General features: G+C 51.7%; 2 protein-coding genes across 3 annotated transcripts in view; both read right to left on the bottom strand.

Moving 5' to 3' along the window:
- Window positions 1-8: 8 nt before the first annotated feature.
- Window positions 9-5050, bottom strand: PIM2 (Pim-2 proto-oncogene, serine/threonine kinase). Its single transcript, XM_081115249.1, has 7 exons — window positions 4815-5050; window positions 4573-4682; window positions 3833-3883; window positions 1785-2157; window positions 1180-1356; window positions 860-1081; window positions 9-203 (listed from the first exon to the last, which is right to left on the bottom strand). Exons 1-6 carry the CDS (start codon window positions 4873-4875, stop codon window positions 918-920), a joined length of 936 nt encoding a protein of 311 aa, XP_080971375.1. The 5' UTR covers window positions 4876-5050; the 3' UTR covers window positions 9-203; window positions 860-917.
- Window positions 5051-8399: 3349 nt separating this feature from the next.
- OTUD5 (OTU deubiquitinase 5) overlaps window positions 8400-17481 on the bottom strand; it is a gene marked incomplete at its 5' end in the record, with an annotated part of 31711 nt that continues 22629 nt past the window's right edge. The window contains 4 exons of one of the 2 annotated variants that reach the window (XM_081115062.1): window positions 8400-9475; window positions 9772-9885; window positions 9974-10166; window positions 11646-11849. In XM_081115062.1, the coding sequence (XP_080971188.1) occupies window positions 9354-9475; window positions 9772-9885; window positions 9974-10166; window positions 11646-11849 (633 nt within the window). In that variant the 3' untranslated portion in view covers window positions 8400-9353. The remainder of the gene's footprint in view (window positions 9476-9771; window positions 9886-9973; window positions 10167-11645; window positions 11850-17481) is intronic. The other variant, XM_081115063.1, reaches the window with a different exon arrangement.

Below are 17481 nucleotides of genomic sequence, written 5' to 3'. Positions count from 1 at the left end.
AGTCACTTGTGATTCTATTACGTTTATTAAATAGTGGGTTTCCACACATGGCTTTTTAAATAATCCAGGCATGTGGAGAAGGGAGAGGATGACACAGTTGGAGCTCCCTTCCTCCTAATACATAAGTATTTACATTTCAGCAACTGGACAATCCTGGCTCAGAAGGAGGCAGCAAGAATCCAAAAAAGGTGGAGGGGGAGGCCCTAGGAGAACAAACAACAAGACTTATTTCCCCCACCCGATCCCCCCAAAAACCATCCAACCCATCCTAGTGGACTCTGGTGGTGTCCATCTCCCATTCCTTCCCAAATCTTGGAAGTAGGGTTTCTCCTCACCAGAATAAGAGCACTTGGAATAACAGAGTAGGGTCCCTTCACCAAAAAAAACAAGACAAAAAAAGAAAAAAAAAGCCCTGGGATAACAATAGGGCATTACCTCCCCCAGAATAATCAACCCTGGGCTGAGGTAGGCAAGCAGCTTGACTGAACATGGAATCTTAACCTAAGCTAAAGGAAACAGTCCCTTTACTAAAATAAGAGCTGCTGGGGTATTCCAACAAAAGCACCCTTGCCCAAGTTAGAGCATTTCAACTAAGTTTGTGTGGTGTAGCAGGCAGGAGGTGCCAGTGTAAGGGTTGTAACACAGATTCCTGGGGCTCAGAATGGAATTAACTTCAACCAAATAAACATACTTAGTAAAATGAGAAGCAAGGAAGTCCCCCCTCCAGAATAAGAAACTGTAAATTCTGGGAGGAAGGCTCCTTAACAGGATTGGGATGGGGACTGGGCAGACTTGGCATATGTTTTCTGACCCCTGATCCCCAATCTCTGACCCTAGTAACACTGGATTTTTTAATGACCTGTAAAACCAGATCAACAGATGCCCTACTCCTGTGGCATGGCCATGGGACAGCCCAACTAGGGCAGCAGGGACCAGGCCAAAGGGGCAGAACCCCCTTTAGGGGTATCAGGGGGTGCATCCTCAGCTGGTTTCTGCATCCAGGGATCCACCAGGATCTCCTCCAGTGAGGGTCGAGCAGAAGGTTTAGGGTCCAGGCACCGGCGGATTAGGGCACAACAGTCTGCAGGTCAGAAACACACAGGAAATTAGCAGTTAGTTGGGGGCACCAGTCCCTGGGAGGTATGGAGTCCACTGGGCTAGGGCCAGTGAGGGCCTCACCTGGGGATACATGGTCAGGGAAGTGGAGCTCAGCCTCCAAAATCTCCTGGTCCCTCTCGAAGGGAATGTCTCCGCATACCATGTCATAGAGAAGGATACCCAGTGACCAGACAGTGGCCGGGAGAGCATGATACTGGTGACGAGAGATCCACTCCGGGGGGCTGTATACCCTTGTCCCTGTATGTAAGCCAGAGGTTAGACCATTTTTTGATAATGCCCTTCTTTCCACCCCCACCCCACTCCCACCCCAGGAAGTATGGTCCTATCACCACAGTAGGAGCTCTTTAAATATAGCAGCAGGGTCTCACCACCAGAATAAGAGCACTAAAGACAGCAGAGTCCCCTCAGAGAACAAAAGCGCTTAACACTCAGGAAACAGGATCCCCTCACCAGAATAAAAGCCCAGAACAAGGTCAGGGCACTGTGAGAAGATGGGCTTTAACAGAGGGCAAGGCAGGAGGAGCCCTCAATATTAAAAATCAAGAACCTTATAAAGTTACAATGTAGGTCAAGGGTTACACCCCAGCACTGGAGATCAAAGGTCAAGAGTCCATAAAGATATAAAAAGTAAAAAATCTCCCCACTGAGATTTAGGAAAGTCTTACCATCAAAGTCAGTGTAGGGTTCATCATGAAGCAGGGCACCAGAACCAAAATCAATGAGTTTGATAGAGACTCGGCGGAGGTCTATCAGGATGTTTTCATCCTTGATGTCACGATGAACAACTCCACGGGCGTGGCAGTGCCGAACGGCTGCCACTACCTGGGTGAAGAGGCAGCGGCTCCGTTCTTCACCCAGCGGGCCCTGTTCTGTGATGTAGTCAAAGAGATCCTGGGCAGGCAAAGGCCGCTCAAGGACCAGCATGAAGCCCTCTGAGGTCTCAAACCAATCAAGCAGGCGGATCACACCAGGGTGTCCACCACCTGCACCCACCTTCCACAGCAGTGCTACTTCCAGTGGGCATGTGACTGACTCTGACTGTGGGAGGAAACAGGGAGAGAGAAGAGAACACAGACATTAGGCCAGTAGCTCTGAGGGTGACTTCTGGCCTGAACTTAAATCATAGCCCCTCAACCTCCTAACTATGTGGCTTTGAGCAAACCACTTCCTTCCCTGGGTCTGTTTCCTCATCTTAAGGGCTCAAACTCACACAGCCATTGGGAAGGTGATTAAAGCCAAAAGCCTATGCATGTCTGGCATGTAACAGGAGTTCAGTAAATATTTCAAGAACAAATAAAAGTGGTTCTTTTTAATTTTTTTAAAAAATCCTCACCCGAGGAGGATATTTTTCCCATTGACTTTTTAGAGTGGAGGGATGGGGGAGAGACGTTAAAGTTAGATACACTGATTGGTGACCTCCCATTCACAACAGGGGCTGGGGATTGAACCTGCAACTAAGATATGGTGCCCTTGACTGTGAATCGAACCCCCAAGACCCTTTGGTCCACCAGCTGCTGTAACCTCTGAGCCAAATCCGCCAGGGATAAAAGTGGTTCATAAAGAAAGACTGTATTATGGAATATTTTTATCTGTTTTATTCACTGACATCTCCAAAGAGTTTAGAACAGTACCCTATGCACAGTAGGTGCTCAATAAGTTGTTAAATAGATGAAAGTACTTTACAGCATAGCATCTGGCACAGAGTTAGCACTAAATAAATACCATTACTGTGTAAGTTTCTGTTTTGCTCACTGACATAGCTCAGGCACTAGCACAGTGCCTGGTAACAGGGTAGGGGCTCAATACATAGTATGTGTTCAATAGGTGAAAGCAGTTAGTAGAAAAGAAGCTAGCACAAACCAAGCTCTCAATAAAGGTAACATTTTCCCTAGTGCCTAGAATTGTGCCTAGCAGGTACTCAATATACTTCTGTTAAAAGTAGCTGAAAGTGAGCGATTGTAAAGGAACAGGCACAAATTAAGAACTCAATGTTATATTTTTTTTTACTGTTACCAAGCATCTAGAACAGGGTTGAATGAAAGTGATTAGTGGGACTTGGAATACAGTAAGCTTTTTATGATGAAGCAAAACCTGAGGCATACCTTGGTACTCAATAAAGAGCGTTAATGTTACTAGCCACAAAAGCCGCCCCTTTAGAAAACCCACGTGGCCACAAGGACTTTCAGAAGTAGCCTTTCCGCCTGAGATGGCGCCCTCTGCTGGCCACTCCGCCGATTTGCACAGCTGCAGACAGGTTTTCTCACGGCGATGAAAATTCCGCTACTGCGCAGGCGCGCCTTCCCAGATTCCCGCCAGGGGGCGCTCCCGCATTTACAACTGGCCCAGACCCGCCCTGCCGTCCGTTAGCGCGCTAACGGCACAGAAGCAGCCACCGTCACCATGGCAACCAGTGACCTCTGCCCCCCCTTTTCCCACCAGCATGCCCCGCGGGCAGCCCCTGAGGCAGCATTTGGAGGGAGGACGAGAGAGGGGGGTTGGAGGGGAGAATCCAGGGCTCTAGGGGAACTAGGGTGAGTCAGAATTGTGTGGAGGTGTAGATGTCACTGCAGGGGAGTAAACACGGGCTGGGAGGAGTGATCTCCTCAGTAACAGGGCCCAGGGAGGCGAACAAGCCATAGAGAGGCAAGGGGGCGAGAGAGCCCATCATCAGCTATGGCGCCACCAGGTCGGGAAGGACTCCGAAGATACTCACCAGGGTAGACCAGCCCAACACGCGATTCCGGGGGATCACTTTGATGGCCACCTGGAGAAACGGGCGGGAGTTAAGGGAGCGGAAGATGACCCCCGGGTCCTTCCCAGTCCTGAGCCTCACCCTAGTCTTTGTGGCCCCAACCACACCACACCACGACCCCCAAAGAGCCGGGGGCTTCTCCATGGCCCGCCAAGTCCCCAGGACCAAGTTCACCTCTCCCACCGCCCTCAGCCCTCGGCCCTCGGCCCTGAGCTCTGTTCTCAAGCCCAGAACCTCGCAGTCCAGGCTGTGAGCTCCAAATTTCTTCACACCCAAGCGCTCCCATGTTTCAAATCAAGCCCCAAGACGCCCGACTGTGTTTCGGGGTCCTATTCCTCAAGATTCCATGCTGGAGACCTTGCCCCCCAAACCCCCCAAATCTCAGCTCTGGGTCCCCACCTTCACACACATTTACACGTCCCCTGGATCCCGGGGTCTAGAGTCCTTAGGAACCCCCGCTCCCTGTTTCACTCTCAGGCCCTCCCTAATCCCTGCCCCTCCCCCACACGCCCACCTGAGTCGCCACACACGCACTCACTCACGCGGGCGCGCGAACGCCCCCCGCAAGCCGGGTCCCGGCTCTTTGGACCCGACCTCACACATATTGTGGGATCGTTCCCAGTCAATCAGAAACCCAGCCGCGGGTCTCCCGACCCCGCCACACGCACACCTGACCCTCCCCAGATCCTCGTGGCGGATACCTGGAGCCGGTCTGTGATGCGATGTCCTGCGAAGACTGTGCCAAAGCCCCCCTTTCCCAGCAGGGGGCCAAGTCGGTACTCGGCCTCGAACGCTTCCCGATCCTTGCCTCCTACGCAGGCAGAGGCGAGGAAGTCAGAGTGGCCGCGTGCTAAGCCCCGCTGCGACCCTCCCCCCTTCCCCCGGGTCGCCCTCCATCGCCTCTGCCCGCCCGGCCTGGTAGCGGTAAAGAAGCCTCGCTCACCTGGCGGCGGTGTGGGGGTCACGGGGGCCACCGCGAGCCCCTGAAGAGGTTTGCTCAACATGGAGGAGGCGCTGCGCAGATTGAGCCCGCTGAGCCCGCAGGGCGTCGACGCCCTGGGCAGCGAGGACGGGGAGCCAGGACTTGGGGGCGCCAGGGTGGAAGGCGGAGAAGCCGGTGGCCCAGAAGCGCCCACAGACGGCGCAATGCTCTGATTCGACGCGCTCGCCAGCCCCAACGATACTGAGCCGGGGCACGCGCCTCCCGAGAGAGTCGCTCAGAGCGACGGCCCCGCCCACTTGGCTTTGATCAATCCGGACGCGGCACCTGCTGTACCCCAGCCAATCGGAGCCAGTCCTCATTTGCATACCACCCTCCAGGTCTCAAGTACCCCCTTATGCAAATACGCGCCCGGATCTTCTGTGGGGGCGGGGTCTGCATGCAAATGAGGGGGCGCGCGCGAAGAGGAAACCGGTTCTGGGAATCCCTTTGCAGCAACTGCATTTGTTTTGGTTGTTGCACGGGGTTGTTTTTATATATGTGCGTATATGTATATATAGAAAAAAAACTGGAAAAAAAAAAAGCTGCACCCCCTCCTTTCCTAGGAAGTTGGTTTGCTGCTGCCTCAAGATTAGCACGGAGATAACGCCAGGCCAAGCTTCTCAGAATCTGGGCCAGTGGCTATCCAGAACCCTGTCTCTCAAGGATGCTCCTCACCAAGGACAAGGGCCCTCTAGGTTAGGCGACCCATGGCCTCTGCCCTGAAACTGAAGCCGGGGATCCTGGAAGATTCTGTTCAGCTGCCAGGGAGGGCAACCCCGACCACTACAACAGGAGCATGCTGGTCAAAGGCAGCATCACAGAGGCGCGGCCTGTGGGGGTGTTTTTGGGGCTAAACCCTGCCAGCTGTGAGCCCAGTCAGCAGGTCCAGAATCTGGAAGGGCGGCGGGGGGGGGGGGGGGGAGGTGGTGGTTCTTGAGATGTAGGAGCAAGCCAGAGTGGTGGTGGCTTGGGGGTGTGCTCCAGGTGAGAGACAGGGGCTGAGAGGTGGTAAAAAACCCTTAGTCACAAATTTGAGAAAAACAGTTGGGCCTCATGCTGCAGGAAGACAGACATGCACTCCAAAGAGACACACATGAAGGACCAAATGAGATATACACAAATACGTATCATCACATTCATGTAAACTTGTCCTAGACACACATGCAGACGTGCACTGTCACAAAGAGCTCCATCCACTGTCAGGCAGGCATGCTGCCAGAGAGTCATATCCCAGAATGACACAGATGTAGTCACAGAAAGACAGGCACTCCAGAGAGATTCACGTAGACCTACATTACCATGTGACAATGACACAGAAATGTCTGTCAGACACACCACCAGAACTTGTCACAAAGGCACTGGCACCGTCAAATATGCACTGTCACATAAAAACTTGTACTGTCCCAGGAAGCCACACAAATGCTTGAGACACACATGCACTGCTGCAAAGGCAAACATATATGATACCTGTGACGGATAGATCCAGTCATAGACATACATGTACCCGCAGGCATACAGCACTGTCACTGACATTGTTCAGAAATAGCTGCCCAGAATCCACCACAGGAACACAAATGGACATCCACCCCATCAGAAAGAACCACAGATGCGCTATCACACAGAAACACACAAACATGCACTCAGTCTCAGAAACAGACACAAACTGTCATCATCTGGCACACCTGGAAGCAAGCCCTCATCACACACACAACTATAAACACTCTGTGAGATGCACATAAAGACTTGAACTCACTACAGTAACATATACACAGACAACACCCAAAAAGCAAATACACACGTTACTCTCCTTTATTCACCTGACATTTATTAGGGGTCTACTGTAAGCCTATCAGGCCCTGGTGGGAGTGCAGATATTAGAGACAGGTAAGTCAGGCATCATAGCCCTTACCCAGGAAGTTGATAGTACAGTTATTGGGGAAGGAGTAAAGACATATTTGGCCTGGCGAGTGTGGCTCAATGGGTGAGTGTTGACCCATGAACCAGGAGGTCATGGGTGTTTTTTTTTGTTTGTTTGTTTTTAAAAATATATTTTATTGATTTTTTACAGGGAGGAGGGGAGAGGGATAGAGTTAGAAAGATCGATGAGAGAGAAAACATCGATCAGCTGCCTCCTGCACACTCCCCACTGGGGATGTGCCCACAACCAATGTACATGCCCTTGGCCGGAATCGAACCCGGGACCCTTCAGTCCGCAGGCCGATGCTCTATCCACTGAGCCAAACCGGTCAGGGCAGGAGGTCATGGTTCACATGTCTGGGTTGCAGGCTTGATCCCCAGTAGGGGGCATGCAGGAGGCAGCCGATCAATGAGTCTCTCTCATCATTGATGTTTCTATCTCCCTCTCCCTTCCTCTCTGTGAAATCAATAAAAAACGTATTTAAAAAAGACGTATTTGTAGATAGATGGGAGAATGTGGATGAGGTCACACAGGGCTTCTCAGAAGGAGACCCTCTGCACATCTTGAAAGACAAGGCCTAGGGCTCGGGACAGGGGAAGGGCAAATTCTACACATACGCCCAAGATAACTGGAGGCAAAAAGAAGTAGGCAGGGGCAAATGGTGCTTACATTTCAACAGTAGAATAAATATCTACTAATATTTGAGCTTTTGGAATGTGCTAGGCACTGTGCCATCATTCATTATGTTGACCATATGCATTCTCTCTCAATGCTCACAACCAGAGTGTGAGATAGTAGACATTAATCACCCCTGTTGTACAAATGGGCCACTTGAAACTAAGAGCCTGTGATATGACCAAGGCCAAATGGCAAGAAAAAGCTGAGGAAGGTTTGAAATCAACTCTCCAGCATACACGCGTTTGACCAATCATTTCAGACATCCCTCCGACAGCCACTCAGCCAGCCACACCCTCGCCTGTAGAGTTGGGCACGCATCCTTACACAGGGGCCCCATTATTGAGGCACAGCAAAAAAGACACTTGACAAAACCTGGGGCCAGCCATCCTTCTCTGCCTTGGCTTTACCCCTAGGAAGATCGGGACACAGAACTGTCAGAGAACTGGGGGACATGATAAATAAAAAAAGGTTTAGCCATTCCTCAGCTTCTAAAACCCAGTGGAGGAGGTCCATCTGGTCCCTTCCACTGAACTCATGTGAAGCATCTACTGTACTTCCCAAAGTGTTTCCTCATCAAACGATCAGAAGAGCAAACACTTATGGCGAAAGAGGCAGGCAGAGAAGTTGGAAGTTCAGTCCCTGCCCTCAGCTGAGTCCTCTGCTCCCATCAAACCCCAGGACATAAGGTGGGCAGGCTACATCCTGTGCCAGTGCTGAGCCAGGGGCCACCGGCAAGGATGGAGCTTTCTTGGTGGTAACAGGTCCAGAGGTGGATTAGTAAGCAGTGAGTCAAATATGAACAAACTTGGCCCCAGAGAGATCCTCCTGGAGAGCATGCAGCCCTCAGAGGTGAAGCCGAAGCCTGTACCCTCGCTGTCTCTGTCCAGAGACCACCCCCCGCCACCACACACACACACTCTGCCCCACACAGAATAGAGGCGCTCCAGGGAAACTGACATTTGGTTTTATTGTGCCAAGGACATTACAGATGGCGGATCTTGTCAACACCTGCAGGGGACAAGTGCCCCATCTGCCAAGGCTGCTCCCACTCCCCACACTCAAATCCTGAGTGGCGGCTATAATCCTCAAAGGTGCCCCCACCCCAAGATTACAGATACTGGTGGTGATGGAAGCAATAGGAATGCAGTGAGGTCAGAGTTTCATTGTCCGAAGCCCACAGGACACCTGCTACCCTTGGCCCCCTACTCCGCCCTGGCTCATACTCTAGACCCTGCCCATCTCCACAGAGCTGGAGGCCAGAGACAGCAGCACGTCTTTGTGCCCCCTCTGCCCCCCCCCCCGCCTGCCTGCCCCCAAACCAGAGAGATGCCACCTTCATAGAGTCAAAGCTGTTATCTATGTCGTTTTTGATTGGTTAATTTTATAAGATAAAAGTACATTTTAATAAAGAAAAAATTCAACATTGAAGGCTCAGACATTCTTAGGGTTCTGGGAAGGGGAATCCCCCACTTCTTCCTCCCACTTCCCTGACATAGTTGTAGAGGTGGGATAACAAGGTTTTCTTAACTTGGGAGGAATGGGGGTCAGGGAGGCTTTCTTTTGTCTGAATGTCTCTCCTCAGGGGCTGCCTGGCTGCCAGTTGCTTTGTCTCTGTGCCTCTCGCCTACCTTCGGCACCCTTGCCCGAGTCCCCTGTGGATTGCAGGGATGGTGCTGTGCAGGGGGCAACAGGGCACGTCAGCGGGGAAGAGACAGATGATGGTGGTGGTGGCAGCGATGAGAGGGGGTGCAGGGATGGACCGGCAAGAGGGAGGTGGGGAGGAGGAAAAGAAGGAAAGCAAGGGAAGGAGGAAGACGGCAAGAAGGAAGAAAGCCAAAGGTGAGGCGGCACCGGAGGGCAGGAGTGGTGGGGTTGGGATATGGTCTCCAGTCTCTGGGTCTCCATCAACTCTTGTCTGGGGGCGGATCTCTGTGCACTTTGTTTTTCTTCATACTGTCTAGGTATTCTTGTTGGGATACTGCCAGCACCGAAGCCAGGATCTCATCATCATCCCAGTCGTTCAGACCTGTTGGGCAAGAAGAAGGGAAAAAGAATGACGGAGCCTGTCTTTTCTTCGCCATTCACTGACCCCTGGCTCTGCAAAGATCCCATCCAGGGCCCTCTAACTCCTATTAGAAGGCTCCTCTGGGCCTATGAAACCCATTTAGAACCCCTCTGGGACAGATCCCTTGGGCCTAAAGGATTCCCTTTTTTTGGGGGAGATGGCCAGAGGGTCCAGAGCCACTCCACAGAGACATACTGCTTCTTCCATCCCTCCCCAGCTCCCGGCTGGGCCCTGGTTCCTAGACAAAGGAGGCTTACCAAAGGCAGAGGGGGACATCTGCTGAATGAGGGCCCGGCACTCCAGAGCAGGGTAGAGGGACACGAGGGGGGAAGTCGCTGGGTCGGCCCCTGTTGAGAACTGGCTGCTTGTACCTGGGGCAGATGGACAGTCAGAGACAGGGCCCAGGACCCAGGTGGCACCTCCTAAGCCCTGCATGCTCCCTGTCAGCAAGTCACTGACCTGGTGCACAGGGTGAAGGAGGTTTGGCAAGAGCTAAGACAGTGCCTGGGGAAGGGGGCTTCATGCCCAGCTCGGCATGCAGTTCAGGGTGCTCGGGTGACCGCTGCCGCGGGGACCGGCTAGTCCACTCCTCCAGTCCACTGGAGGCGGCTGCTGTGGCGGAAGTGCACGTGGCACTGGCTTTCCGGGGCTGCTGTGGGGAAGGAGTAAGAGGTAAGAACCTACAACAGCCTCAGCGTTCCTCTGCCCCATCCCCGCAATCGTGGCTGTGACAGAGCTTCTACATAGGTCACCACCACTCCCAGTCACACCATGGACCAAAGGATGAAGGTAAGCTCCTTAAGCCTCCTCACAGCCAACTGATAGGAAACCTCCACCTTCAAAATAGATCCCGAGTGCCTCCCAACTCTCCCCCTCCCCCTTGCCTGCGCCATCAGTGGCAACCTGAACTACTGTAGCAGCCTCCTCCTCACTGGTCCCCTGTTCTACCCTTGCCACCCAGACTGAGTTCTGCAACCTGTTAAACCCTAAGTCAGATCCTATTCCTCCTTTGCTCACAACCCTGCAATGAATCTGCTTCATGCAGAATGAAGCCAAAGTCCTCATCACGGCCCACAGGTCCCTTCCTAATCTGGTGCCACTGCCTCTCTGACTTCTGTTCCACCACACTGGCCTCAGGCCGCTCCTGAATCCCAGCAGGGGTGTGCTACCTCAGGGCCTTTGCTCTAGCTGGTCCTCTCTCTGCTCTGGCACATGCACTTAGCTACTTCCCTCACCTATGGCTAGTTTTTGCTCAAATCTCACCTGTTCTGAGACCCACCATGCCCACACTATTTAATACTGTGAACTCCCAGCCCCACTTATTCCCTTTACTCTTCTCTATGTTTTTTTTTCCCATCCATACCACCTCTAAACCAATGTACTCATTATGTTTATTGTTTATTTTGTTCCACTCTTGCAAAAATGCAAGCATCACAAGGACAGGGATCTGGGCCTGCCTGGCTCACCAATGTACCTCTGTACATAGAACAGTACGGGCATAGACCTACAATAAATATTTGCTGAACAACTGAATCAGTGCTTGCCAACATCTACAATCATGCTAAACTTGTAATTCCTCAAATGTCTATATATCCTGTCCCGTCCCTGCCCTAAAATTTTCAACCCTCCTGTGGGAATACTAACTAGAGCCCCCATCTCCACTGGTCTCCCACCCACGGTCAAGGGCCCTACTGATGCCTCTGTCTCCCTCAATAGACGGGACCACTGAGGGCGGAGCAGGCTAGACCTGATTTCATATTCTCAGCACAGAGCCTGGCACACAAGGATATTCGACAAAAGCTTGTCCCTCTGAAACTATCCATCCATCCTGCATGTCACCACCAGTGACTGCACGCGCGTGCATGTTCTCTCTCTCTCTCTCTCTCTCTCTCTCTCTCTCTCTCTCTCTCTCTCTCTCTCTCTCTCTCTCTCATTCCTTAAGAGCTTGTTCTGCACAGGTGTTGAGAGTTCTAAGGCACAATGCCAAGACTAAGGCCAAGATGAGGTACAAATAGGGTTGGGAGCTTCCTTCTCTCCCAGATGTCAAAACTGCTTAATTTTTCTGCCTGTTTGGGGCAGAACTGGGGAAAAAATGGGTTCTTGGCCAGGCCAGTGACAGCCTAGGACCTACCTGGCTGGAGCTGCGGACCTGGCGGGCCTGTTTTTCCTGATCTCGCAGCCATTGCAGGTAGGATTCTCGAGCCACCTGCTCTTCAATAGCCTCATTTGTGGCCTCCCAGTCTGTGGCTCGCTTCTTGTCTTCCAGCATCTGCTGTTCGATCCATGATTCCTCTGATGTCTTTATGGCACTCTTCATCAGGGACTGCTCTGCAAACTGCAAAGGTGGGAGGAACAAGGAAATGGGGTAACACTCTGAGCTCTGGCCAACAGCTGGATCTGGCTCAGAGAGGTAGGCCCACAGGCCCAGAAAGAGGAGACAGGAAGGCAAGTACTCTTACTAAGCACCCCCCTGGGCAGGCTGCCTATTCATCAGGGACTGGGGAAAAGCAGGCTTGGGTGGTGGGACTAGTAGTTCCAAACTCCTACACTCAGAAGCCCTGTTCCCAACCCCAAGACAACTCAAGTGAAGTACTAAGTCTGGAGCAACCAGGTGCCCTCCAGCCTAGGCTGGAGTTTAAAGAAGCCTTACCCAGTGGTGATAGTTTCACAATGTTGAGGCCTTCCTCATCTATGCTCAGATGGCACAAGAAGAAAAGATCACCTGAGAAGTTAACTGTATGTGCACAGGGTGGAGGGAGTAGTCAGGTATTTAAGGGGACGGGTAGTATTAGCATGATGTGAGGTGCTATGAGTTGTGGGGCACTGTATGAGTGCTCTTTGTTAGACTGTGAGATACAACTGCATTTTAAAAACCAAAATAATAAAAAATATCAGAGCATATCCCAGGGATTAAATTAAATGTGAGTACTGTTCAGCAAAATTCTAACATTATTTTAATGGACAAATATTGCACACCAATGTGTGTGCGCACAAAGTAATGATATAAAATATAATTTTTACCTATGGATAATAGTCCAAAAAGTATCTAAAGCTCTATTAGAATAAGACAATTTAAAAATGGTCAAAAAAATCTCAACAAACAATTTTATATGCACATGCAAAGATGCTCAATACCATTTGTCATTAGAAAACTGAAAATTAAAACAAAGCAGTACCTATCAGCTGGTAGCTTCATACAGATATGAGTAGTTATACATAGAAATATTTCTGGATATGTGTATACACACAGGTTAGTATACACATATATCTCCTTACTCAGCCAGCTGAAAGGGCCTAGAAGGAAGGACACCCCAGTACCAAGGAGCACACTGAGCACCCAGATCGTGGCTTCTAATAACATTCTAATAAATGGACCCAAGGAGAAATGGCTGGTTCTAAGACCAGGGAAGGAAACATACAAGCTGAGCCTAGAACACTTTTAGTACCAGAAAGTTAGGAAGTGCTAAAAAACCCCAAAAAAACAACAACAAAAGGACAAAAAAACCCACAAAACATACACACACACCACCACCACCACCACCACCACGATGGGAGTATGTCAAAGAGACACTAAGAGAGCTTCCGATAGCCAAAACTAAAACAATTTGAGCATCAAAATAAAAATATCATTGGATTATAACCCAAAGTATAAAATAAATATCTGAGCCAATACTGATATAAACAAAGGGTTGAATAAATGGAGGACAAGAGACAAATCTCCCTTGCAAAAACTCCAAATAATTTATGTGAATATACTGCCCTCAAGGAGATGGAGCATAACAGCCACTTCTTTTTGTTTTTTCTTTAAAAAATATTTTTAATTTATTGATTTTAGTGAGAGAGGGAGAGAGAAACATCGATTTGTTGCTCCACTTATTTATGCATTCATTGGTTGACTCCTGTATGTGCCCTGAACGGGGATCAAACGTGCAACCTTGGCATATCAGGCAGATAACCAACTGAGCTGGCTGGCCAGGGCAATACCAACTTAAGTGTGGTTTGCATACAATGACTTCCTTCCAAAGGGTACAATGTGGAAAAGGGAGTGAAGGAGGTGGAAGAATGATATTAGTGGAGAAAACTTAACAAACACTACTTCTGCCAGGTGATCAAAGGCAACAACAAATCACAAATCATGTTCACAGTACATACTGTTGATATTATGTGATGAGAATGGCACTTTACTATTGTGATCTTCCTTCCTACAACCCGTAACCCCAGTCTAATCATGAGAAAAACAGCAAATTCCAAAAGAGAAACATCCTACAGTATACCTGACCAGTACTCCTCAAAACGGTCAAGGCCATCAAAAACATGAAAGTGTGAGAAATCGTCACAGACAAAGGAGCCTAAAGAGACATGATGACTTTAGTTAATAATGTGCCAATATTGGTTCATATATTGTAACAAATGAAACACAGTCATGATAGGTTAGTAACAAAACTGTGTGCGGGACAGGACGGAGGATGGATACAGGGAACTCTGAACTATCTTTCTTAGTTTTTCTGTAAACTTAAGGCATTCACATTTTTTTAAAAAGGAAAAAAAAGCGATCAAGCAAAAAAATCTTAAATGTAGTGTTATGTGAAACAAGAGACTGAAAAAACTATATACAGTATGATTCCAATTAGATGACATTCTAGAAAAGGTGCAAGGATAGAGTCTGTAAACAGATCGGGGAAAAAAAAAACACACAAGAAAATCTAGAGAAACTGTCACAGCCAAGAGGAGCCAAAGGAGACATGACAACAACTAAATGTAATATGATCCTGGATGGGATCCTAGAACAGATAAGATCATTAGGGGAAAACTGAGGTATCTACACTAATAAAAGAGAAAAATGGTAATTGGCGTACGGCAATACCATTTTCATTGGCTAATCAGGGCTATATGCAAATTAACTGCCAACTAAGATTGGCAGTTAACTGCCAACTAAGATTGGCAGTTAACTGCCAACTAAGATTGGCAGTTAACTGCCAACTAAGATTGGCAGTTAACTGCCAACTAAGATTGGCAGTTAACTGCCAACAAGATGGCGGCTAATTTGCATATGTAGGCACAATGCAGGGAGGCGAAAGGGAAAGCAGGAAGAAGCCCCCTGTCACTGACAGTGATCGGAAACCCAGGGGGGAGCTAAGAGCTGGGGGACAGGGCAAAGGCGGCCCCCCAGCCATGATTGGAGAATCAGGCGCCTTTGCCGCCCTGGCCAGTGATAGCAGGAAGTAGGGGTGGAGCCAGCGATGGGAGCTGGGCACGGTCGAAGCTGGCAGTCCCGGGAGCTAGGGGTCCCTTGCCTGGGCCTAAAGCGAAGCCCACGATCGCGGCGCCCCCACCGCTGCCACTGCAGGTCCCCGCTGCCTGGGCGGGATGCCTTGGCCAGAGGCGTTAGGCCTGGGCAGGGGCAGAGCCTGCAACCGCGGGGAGCTGGGGGTCCCCTGCCCAGGCCTGACACCTCTGCCGGAGGCCTCAGGCCTGGTCAAGGGGCCGATCCGGTGATTGGTGATCAGAGGGTGATGAGGGTCAACTCCTCTGGCCGAGGCATCAGGCCTGGGTGGGGGGCGGAGCCGGGGATTGGGGGGATATGATGGTCCCCTTGCCCAGGCCTGAAGCCTGGGTCAGAGGTGTCAGGCTTGGGCGGGGGGTGGAGCAAGCGATCAGAGGGAGATGGGGGTCCCCTGCCCAGGCATGATTCCTGGGCCAGAGGCCTCAGGCCTGGGCGGGGGCCAGAGCCAGTGATCGGGGGGAGATGGGGGTCCCCTGTCCAAGCCTGACACCTCTGGCGGAGGCGTCAGGCCTGGGCAAGGGGCCGATCCGGTGATTGGTGATCGGAGGGTGATGAGGGTCAACTCCTCTGGCCGAGGCATCAGGCCTGGGTGGGGGGCGGAGCCAGGGATTGGGGGGATATGATGGTCCACTTGCCCAGGCCTGAAGCCTGGGTCAGAGGTGTCAGGCTTGGGCGGGGGGTGGAGCAAGCGATCAGAGGGAGATGGGGGTCCCCTGCCCAGGCATGATTCCTGGGCCAGAGGCCTCAGGCCTGGTTGGGGGCCAGAGCCAGTGATCGGGGGGAGATGGGGGTCCCCTGTCCAAGCCTGACACCTCTGGCGGAGGCGACAGGCCTGGGCAAGGGGCCGATCCGGTGATTGGTGATCAGAGGGTGATGAGGGTCAACTCCTCTGGCCGAGGCATCAGGCCTGGGTGGGGGGCGGAGCCGGGGATTGGGGGGATATGATGGTCCCCTTGCCCAGGCCTGAAGCCTGGGTCAGAGGTGTCAGGCTTGGGCGGGGGGTGGAGCAAGCGATCAGAGGGAGATGGGGGTCCCCTGCCCAGGCATGATTCCTGGGCCAGAGGCCTCAGGCCTGGGCGGGGGCCAGAGCCAGTGATCGGGGGGAGATGGGGGTCCCCTGTCCAAGCCTGACACCTCTGGCGGAGGCGTCAGGCCTGGGCAAGGGGCCGATCCGGTGATTGGTGATCGGAGGGTGATGAGGGTCAACTCCTCTGGCCGAGGCATCAGGCCTGGGTGGGGGGCGGAGCCAGGGATTGGGGGGATATGATGGTCCACTTGCCCAGGCCTGAAGCCTGGGTCAGAGGCGTCAGGCTTGGGCGGGGGGTGGAGCAAGCGATCAGAGGGAGATGGGGGTCCCCTGCCCAGGCATGATTCCTGGGCCAGAGGCCTCAGGCCTGGTTGGGGGCCAGAGCCAGTGATCGGGGGGAGATGGGGGTCCCCTGTCCAAGCCTGACACCTCTGGCGGAGGCGACAGGCCTGGGCAAGGGGCCGATCCGGTGATTGGTGATCAGAGGGTGATGAGGGTCAACTCCTCTGGCTGAGGCATCAGGCCTGGGTGGGGGGCGGAGCCGGGGATTGGGGGGATATGATGGTCCCCTTGCCCAGGCCTGAAGCCTGGGTCAGAGGTGTCAGGCTTGGGCGGGGGGTGGAGCAAGCGATCAGAGGGAGATGGGGGTCCCCTGCCCAGGCATGATTCCTGGGCCAGAGGCCTCAGGCCTGGGCGGGGTCCAGAGCCAGTGATCGGGGGGAGATGGGAGTCCCCTGTCCAAGCCTGACACCTCTGGCGGAGGCGACAGGCCTGGGCAAGGGGCCGATCAGGCGATCAGAGGGTGATGGGGGTCAACGCCTGAGGGCTCCCAGTATGTGAGAGGGGGCAGGCTGGGCTGAGGGACACTCTCCCCCCCACCCCCACCCAGTGCACGAATTTCGTGCACCGGGCCCCTAGTTTTGTATAAAGTATGGTCTTTAGTTAATATATCAATATTGGCTCATTAACTGTGACACATGTACTATGCTAATAAGATGTTAATTATAGTTAGGTATATGGGAATTCTCTAAGCGTAATAATTCTGCTAAAATCTAAAAGTGTTCTAAAATTAAAAGTTTATTTAAAAACCAAAACAAAAAAACCCCTAATGTTGGAGGGTGTGTTGGTGTTAGGGTGTGTGTTTCCTAAAATGAGGCGGGAGCACTTTCTGTTTGTAGGAAGTGAAACCTGAATAGAAGATATCAAAATCCCCAGCAGGCGAATATTTATGAAAGAGAATGAGAATCTGCCAGTGTGTGCTGGGAAAGTGTACTGCCACCATCTGAGCACCTACTAGGCACCAGGCCCAGTGCTAGGCGTTGTCTGAATCAGCCAAGCTGCCAGCCCAAATTACTTGTGAATCCTGCCCTAGGTCCCACAGCCAGTTAAGTGTTGGGACCAGGCCTGAACTCTAAGTCTCTGTAACCACAGATGTCTATAACTGCTGAGTTTCAGAGGAGGATCCATGTGGGGACCAAGACACCCAGGCCCAGCCCTGGTTCATGGTTCCCAATATGACTCCATATCCCAAAATGCCAACCCTCCATAGGCACAAAGATGGGTGAGCCAGCTCAGACAGATAAACTGAGACCACAGAATGAGCCCTGAGAGATCCCCTTGGGGGACTCCCTGATTCAGAGGTAAGACCTCAGAGGC

Source organism: Myotis nattereri (genome assembly GCF_964212035.1).
Source record: "Myotis nattereri genome assembly, chromosome: X".
Classification (NCBI taxonomy): Eukaryota; Metazoa; Chordata; class Mammalia; order Chiroptera; family Vespertilionidae; genus Myotis; species Myotis nattereri.
The sequence above is the reverse complement of the archived record's forward strand: the minus strand, read 5'-3'. Positions and strand labels throughout refer to the sequence as shown.